Source organism: Pangasianodon hypophthalmus, chromosome 29 (assembly GCF_027358585.1).
Source record: "Pangasianodon hypophthalmus isolate fPanHyp1 chromosome 29, fPanHyp1.pri, whole genome shotgun sequence".
NCBI classification, from domain to species: Eukaryota; Metazoa; Chordata; class Actinopteri; order Siluriformes; family Pangasiidae; genus Pangasianodon; species Pangasianodon hypophthalmus.
In genome coordinates, this window is record NC_069738.1 from 2498703 (window position 1) to 2506725 (window position 8023).

Here is an 8023-nt window from a genome sequence, read left to right on the forward strand (position 1 = left end):
ATATATATATATATATATATATATATATATATATATATATATATGTATGAAGTGTGACACAGAAGATAGTTATGTATATATTTCAGAATAAGATTTCATAATATTTCATTCCTGCTTGGTTTCGACTTAAGCAGCTGTTTGCTAACATCAAAACATCAGTTACTATTTGCTAGCCCTGTTAGCATTGTTTGGTTTGAATATACTATGAAAATAGAAGAGTACCTTTTGTAACAGGAACTCCTAAACGGCAGATGATGTTATTTATGGTATTTCAGAAATAACTGCTAATTCTAAAACACCGTATTTGCTGTCTGTTTGCCAGATTAGCTAAAATATCACGCTATTTAGCAATGTGGAAAACACAAGAGCAGAAGCAGGAAGTTAAAGCAGTCGTGTTTTATTAACACTTTAGAAAGAATCGGACACAAAGTTGTCATGTGCAGCACCGAACACTGAATGGATCAGGAGGAGAACGACCCGGCCGTAGAGGACGATCTCTCTCTCTCGCTCTCTCTCTGTCGTATTGAAAAAGCCGGTGTAGAAATATGTGCCAGGATGAAAATATACAGTACAAATATTACAAAAATCCTTCTGGATCTTATCAGAGGATGAAGATTTTTTTTTTTTTATCAAAAGCGCATCATTGAGCTCAGGTTCATTAACCACAGTGACATTAAAGAGGAAAACATGTACACAGAAAACAATGTCTTTGGAATGAAAAAAAATACTGACACTATAATAAAAACACATTAAAGCAGCTTATCTCAAAGTACTCCATTTCCCATGATCCATTTCAACTCTAACTGGAACAGAGGATGCTGGGAACTGAGGATCAAACGATGGTGATTTGAATTTGGTTTAATTTGTTGCAGACTTTATTTCATTTTGTCAGAGTTCTTTATCCTTTCCTTTGCTGAACGCTGTTATCAGATTCGACCTCGAATTTACGCAAAATGAGAAAACTGCCTCGGCCTTCGTTCACACTCGCAAGTGGGCGTGGCCTGTCCATCTTTTTTTTATTTTTAGCTCTGATGCGAAACAGTAGCTATATATATATATATATACAGCTCTGTGCAAAAGTCTTAGGCACATGCAAAGAAACGGTGTAGAGTAAAGACGCCTTCAAAAATAATGAAATTAAATGTTTCTCCATTTAAAAAAAAATCCTACAAAGAGCAGTAAACAGTAATAAATGAAACAAAGTCAATATTTAATGTGACGATCCTTCGCTTTAAATAAATAAAGCAGTATCTGAGGTGCAGTGTGTGCAGTTTTATAAGGAAATGAGCTGGAAGTGTTACTGAGCATCTTGCAGAAGCAGCCACAGTTCTTCTGGAGACTTTGACTGTCGACTCGCTTCTTATTTCTGCAGCGAAACCCAGCAGCCTTCATTATGTTTTTATCTGAAAAGTGTCTCTTATGGAATCTGCTGCTTTCTTTACTGACATACAAACATTTTTCTTTAACATTTCATTTTGTGCTGGAAAACTAATGTTTGGAATCTAAAATGTTTTTGGACTGAATCAATAATGTAGAAGTCAGAAAATAAACATCTATAACAAAGTTTGTACAAAAAAAAGGGGGGGGCAAGACTTTTGCACAGTACTGTGTGTGTGTGTGTGTGTGTGTGTGTATATATATATATATATATATATATATATAGCTTCTAAAGCTAACTAGTTAAACCTAAATAAAATAACGCACTGATCAGTGTGAAAATCGGCTGTTTGACTTACATGCTACACGCTCGGATTCGTTCTCCGATTAGATGAACAAAGCGAGCTATCTGTAGCAGCTACACGCACTCGCATGACGCAAGCTGCTTCCTTCCGAACGTCTCTATACACATTTAATGTGACGTCTTTTATAACAGAATAAGATGAAAGCACGCTTATCAGTTTTTCTTCCATTTCTGTACGGCGAATTCAATCGACCTAATTCAAGTTGTGAGCGAAGAACTGAAGAAACGTCGGATCACGTGCACTTCGTCTGAGGAATCATTTTAGCCAGTTGTTTGGATTTATCGCTTTACTGCATCGTTCCTAATTTACATAGAATTGAGAAATTCTCCATTCAACCTTCGCTTTGACAGGCTCTCGCTTGCTCGTGTGAACGCAGGGTGACTGTCACATGACCGTCACATGACCATCACATGACCGTACATGACGCTGGGCTGCGTGAGTTCTGTTGGGTCTCGTAGGATCCCGGTCGATACACACCTCTGTTTCTCTGCAGCAGTTACGTTGTGTTGAGTATCTCATGATTCTCTGTTGGTTTAGCGCCAATATTACATTTCTTTATCACAAAAAACAAAACAAAAAATACCTGCCTACTCCGTAGAGTGACAGTTCTGTCGGCCATAATTGTTCACTCTTTCATAGAAGGGGATCGTGGAACTTCCTTGTGAGATATTAAGCAACTAATTCTTTTCAACCTGAGGTAATAAAGTAAAGGAACGGGGCATTAGGATGGGAAATGGGGGAGAAAAAAAAAGGAAAGTGGTTTTTCATAGTTAAAAAAAACATTAAAACAAAACAAAAAAAAAGCGTTCGTGCTTTTGTTTCTGGAAAAAGTTAACGCTTTTTAAATACTACAAATACTGTTTTAAATATTACACCTGCTACGTCAGAAAGAAAAAACACACAAGTCCACGGGTTGAGTGACAGAAAGGGAAAAAGGTTCTACAGGAGTTCAGAGAGACCATGCATTATCAAGCTTATTTTTCCTCTCGTTATCTCAGGATTTTTTTTGTGTGTGTGTGTGTTTGCGATTTCAAGGTAACAAAACAAGTTGCGCCAAACTAAATACAAGTTTTAAAAGTTTGACTAATTTGATGAATATCTTCTGAAAACGCATTGTGAAGATCTCCAGAGGAGGTAGCGGTCTCTTACCTACTGTAACTCACTAGAGATGCGTAAGATTCAGAAGTAACATCGCAATTTGATTAAAACATCTACGTTAAAAATCAGTTCGCTGAAGCTAGCTAGCTAAACTACAAGCAAGGCATTTTTATAGATTATTTACGTTAAACTTACATTCATGCTTGAGGTCACTTCTGCAACCTGTAAATAACCGTCGATCAAAAAAAGCTGCCTGATGAACAGTTTGGTCTCGTTAGCGGTCAGTAACCTCGAGAAGCCGCTACGCACAGTGATCGATGTTAGCGTACACCACGTTTTTAAAAGTTAATTGTTTTATTTGACGCCACTGAAATGACCGTTGGTGTAATTAATTACAAGATTAAAAAAAAAAAACAGCTGGAAAATGTCGCTTTTCTAGTGATCCAGACGTTAGCGTATTCCTGGGAATCTCGCAAAATCTATCGTAGTTCCAGCAGGAAAAATGATCGATACAGTGATTATTTACGATCTGGATGTCCTTCTCTCGACATTACAGTATAACGAGATATAAAATAACAATAACACATGGCCTCTGTGGATTTCGGTAGTCTCGATGCAAAAAGTAACATTGTGAACCTTTGTGAAAAGTGGAATGTGCGTGTGCAGAATTGCTCTGAATATCCGTTTAAAAAAAAAACAAAAACAAAACAAACACATTCATATCACAGACAATATAGAACTGATCTTTAAAGGACTGGATCAACCCAAAAAAATGCAGATGTAGTCCAACACTCGTGTAGCTGAGGCGTAATGGAAGTATGTGTAGCATTGCGGTTTAACCTGCACACCGGAATCATCTCACGCTCGCGTTAACAGACACAGTTTCGCTCAGAAACGCAGTCGGAGGATTCAGACGCGTCAACTGGCGTCTATAAGCTTCCGTTATTTATTTATTTTTTTTTAAAGCTAATAGCTCTCGTAGCTTCATAGTACAAAACTGAAGACATGTCTCAGGTGATCGACTACGTCTGAGGAGAAGTGTATTTTTTATTAGTTCGTCCGAGTCGAAACGCTTTAACGCCTGCGCAAAAATACTGGTGAATGGAAAAGAAATGAAACTTGTTTTAACTTTCGCACACACACACACACACACACACACACACACACACACACACACACACAGCACACTGTTCTCCAGGCGGCTAGTAAACAATCGGAGGTCGTGTTGGTAAACTTGAGTAGCTGATCAGCACCTCTTGGTGAAAATGGTTTTAGATGAAGAAGACACAGGTGAGATGACCCTTTTTGTGTGTGTGTGTGTGTGTGTGTGTGTGAGAGAGAGACAGGTCAGAGGTCAGCCACAGGCCGGACCTCGTCGCCAGATGAGCTGCGGTAGAGGTATTTCCAGATGGCGTAGTAGTGCACGGCGGCGGCGAGCGTGACGAACACGTGCCAGATGGCGTGAGCAAACGGGATGACGCCGTCCGATTTAAAGAAGACCACGCCCAGGCAGTAGATCAAACCCCCGAACGCCAGCTCATACACACCGTCTGTGTTCGTCTGCAGAGAGATACACAGTGTGTGTGCTCAGTGTGAAGAGTTAGAGCATAAGATGTACACCTGGCCACCAGGTGGCGCCTCACACTGCACTAATGTATACACACAGACTCTGCACTAATACTGAGACTTTTCTCAACATCACAGCTTATTAATCTCGTTATCCTGCAGATCAGAAGTTATTTTCTGAGATCACGCAGCAGTACTTCATCAAGGCCGGCGTCACACCGTTACATATCGGTATTATGGCGATTCTGCAGTAATTACGTCCTGTTCCTGAATATTTTCTTCATCATTCGCACTGAGACACAAACCATTTAAGCTGCATCCCTCACACATCATGTGGTAACCATGGAGACGCCCCGGTCCCCCAGGACCACCGGAGTGTCCTCGATGGTCCAGCTGCAGATTTCTGAGTCACGCTCTTAAGTGAAGGACACTAATCGCCTAGGAGGCGAGATCAACAGATATATCCACAGAAGGACTTCGCTGGTTCTCCAGGAGAAATCTGTGAAAGACCAGCCGAACTCCACGCTGCCTCCTGAGCCCCGGGTCGAACCCGGGACCACGGAGCTGGAAGGCAGCAGAGCTACCACCTCACCTGCTCTCTTCTCTTCAGTCAGACTCTGATTAAAGACAAGAAAGGGTGGTGTGCAGCCTGTCGCGCATTTCCTCATCGTGGGAAAAACGTGTGATTTGTCATCTCAAGAAAACAACTTCTGTTATCTTCAGATCATACGAAAAAAAATAACTCGTAACATTTATAGATTTCTGTATGATGGATATTCTGATTATACAGAAACACACCACAGACAAAACTGATAAATCCAGCATTCCATCTATCCGTCTGGCATTCCATCTATCCGTCTACGAGTTCATCTATCCTTCTATTTCCTGTGTACTTTTGTTAGTGCATGTGGAGGAAGTGATGCGTTGTGTGGAGGAAGTGATGCGTTGTGTGGAGGAAGTGATGCGCTGTGTGGAGGAAGTGATGCGTTGTGTGGAGGAAGTGATGCGCTGTGTGGAGGAAGTGATGCGCTGCGTGGAGGAAGTGATGCGCTGTGTGGAGGAAGTGATGCGCTGTGTGGAGGAAGTGATGCGTTGTGTGGAGGAAGTGATGCGCTGTGTGGAGGAAGTGATGCGTTGCGTGGTGGAAGTGATGCGCTGTGTGGAGGAAGTGATGCGCTGTGTGGAGGAAGTGATGCGCTGTGTGGAGGAAGTGATGCGCTGTGTGGTGGAAGTGATGTGTTGTGTGGAGGAAGTGATGCGCTGTGTGGAGGAAGTGTATGCGCTGTGTGGAGGAAGTGATGCGTTGTGTGGAGGAAGTGATGCGCTGTGTGGAGGAAGTGATGCGCTGTGTGGAGGAAGTGATGCGCTGTGTGGAGGAAGTGTATGCGTTGCGTGGAGGAAGTGATGCGCTGTGTGGAGGAAGTGATGCGTTGTGTGGAGGAAGTGTATGCGTTGTGTGGAGGAAGTGTATGCGCTGTGTGGAGGAAGTGATGCATTGTGTGGAGGAAGTGTATGCGTTGTGTGGAGGAAGTGATGCGCTGTGTGGAGGAAGTGATGCGCTGTGTGGAGGAAGTGTATGCGTTGTGTGGAGGAAGTGTATGCGTTGTGTGGAGGAAGTGATGCGTTGTGTGGAGGAAGTGTATGCGTTGTGTGGAGGAAGTGTATGCGCTGTGTGGAGGAAGTGATGCATTGTGTGGAGGAAGTGATGCATTGTGTGGAGGAAGTGATGTGTTGTGTGGAGGAAGTGATGCGCTGTGTGGAGGAAGTGATGCGCTGTGTGGAGGAAGTGTATGCGTTGTGTGGAGGAAGTGTATGCGTTGTGTGGAGGAAGTGATGCGTTGTGTGGAGGAAGTGTATGCGTTGTGTGGAGGAAGTGTATGCGCTGTGTGGAGGAAGTGATGCATTGTGTGGAGGAAGTGATGCATTGTGTGGAGGAAGTGATGCGCTGTGTGGAGGAAGTGATGCGCTGTGTGGAGGAAGTGATGCGCTGTGTGGAGGAAGTGATGCGCTGTGTGGTGGAAGTGATGCGCTGTGTGGAGGAAGTGATGCGTTGCGTGGAGGAAGTGATGCGTTGTGTGGAGGAAGTGATGCGTTGCGTGGAGGAAGTGATGCGTTGCGTGGTGGAAGTGATGCGTTGTGTGGAGGAAGTGATGCGCTGTGTGGAGGAAGTGATGCGCTGTGTGGAGGAAGTGTATGCATAGTGTGGAGGAAGTGATGCGCTGTGTGGAGGAAGTGATGCGCTGTGTGGAGGAAGTGTATGCGCTGTGTGGAGGAAGTGATGTGCTGTGTGGTGGAAGTGATGCGCTGCGTGGAGGAAGTGATGCGCTGCGTGGAGGAAGTGATGCGCTGTGTGGAGGAAGTGTATGCATAGTGTGGAGGAAGTGATGCGCTGTGTGGAGGAAGTGATGCGCTGTGTGGAGGAAGTGATGCGCTGTGTGGTGGAAGTGATGCGCTGTGTGGAGGAAGTGATGCGTTGTGTGGAGGAAGTGATGTGTTGCGTGGAGGAAGTGACGCGTTGTGTGGAGGAAGTGATGCGCTGCGTGGAGGAAGTGATGCGCTGTGTGCAGCGTGTACAGTGAAGTCGTACCATGGAGGTCACCACCAGTGCAGGAGAGAATCCCATGGTCAGATAGAAGGCCAGCTCCACCAGTTTATACCTGCAACACACACGTACACCATCAGCGTGATATTCACACCACTGCACTGCACAGGAAGTGAAAGGTCAAAGGTCGCACTTCTCGTGGTAGTTGAAGACGTAGATGGTTCCTGCAGCCGCCATGAGCCACACGAACCAGCGCATGTGAGACGCCAGAGGACCCAGCTCCCTCAGGTTTAACCTACACACACACACACACACACACACACACACACACACACACACACACACGTTTAGAACCTCATCACGTAAACACACACCATTTAAACCCCACTGTGTCCTTCTCTTACCACGGCGTGTACGAGGCGGCGATGAAGACGTAGATGACCACTCGGTCACACATGTGGAAGCAGTGCTCCACCGTCCTGCAGATCACACACACACACACACACACACACAATTACACACACACATTCACACACACAATTACACACACACACGCACACAATTACACTCACACACACACAATTACACACCTGACTCGATTATTTACACACAGTGGAAACAGTTAAATCTCTTCCTCGATCCATCCTTTCCTTTATTCTTCATTTTCTCACTCTGTATTCTCATCCTTCTCTTTATCCCTTTTAACATCCTCCGTTTTTCCTCCTTCAGTCTGAACGCATATGCATCAACTGTGTTCATCCCTCCATCACTCCATCCCTCCATCTCCCTGTGTTCATCCCTCCATCTCCCTGTGTTCATCCCTCCATCACTCCATCCCTCCATCTCCCTGTGTTCATCCCTCCATCTCCCTGTGTTCATCCCTCCATCTCCCTGTGTTCATCCCTCCATCACTCCATCCCTCCTTCTCCCTGTGTTCATCCCTCCATCTCCCTGTGTTCATCCCTCCATCACTCCATCCCTCCATCTCCCTGTGTTCATCCCTCCATCTCCCTGTGTTCATCCCTCCATCTCCCTGTGTTCATCCCTCCATCACTCCATCCCTCCTTCTCCCTGT

General features: G+C 44.5%; 1 protein-coding gene across 1 annotated transcript in view; it reads right to left on the bottom strand.

Moving 5' to 3' along the window:
• Window positions 1-381: 381 nt before the first annotated feature.
• Window positions 382-8023, bottom strand: part of mmd (monocyte to macrophage differentiation-associated) — a 27871-nt gene continuing 20229 nt past the window's right edge. Inside the window, exons 5-8 of the mRNA XM_034301671.2 lie at window positions 7353-7427; window positions 7142-7243; window positions 6994-7063; window positions 382-4400 (exon numbers count right to left, since the gene is read on the bottom strand). Of these exons, the coding sequence (XP_034157562.2) occupies window positions 4188-4400; window positions 6994-7063; window positions 7142-7243; window positions 7353-7427 (460 nt within the window). The 3' untranslated portion in view covers window positions 382-4187. The remainder of the gene's footprint in view (window positions 4401-6993; window positions 7064-7141; window positions 7244-7352; window positions 7428-8023) is intronic.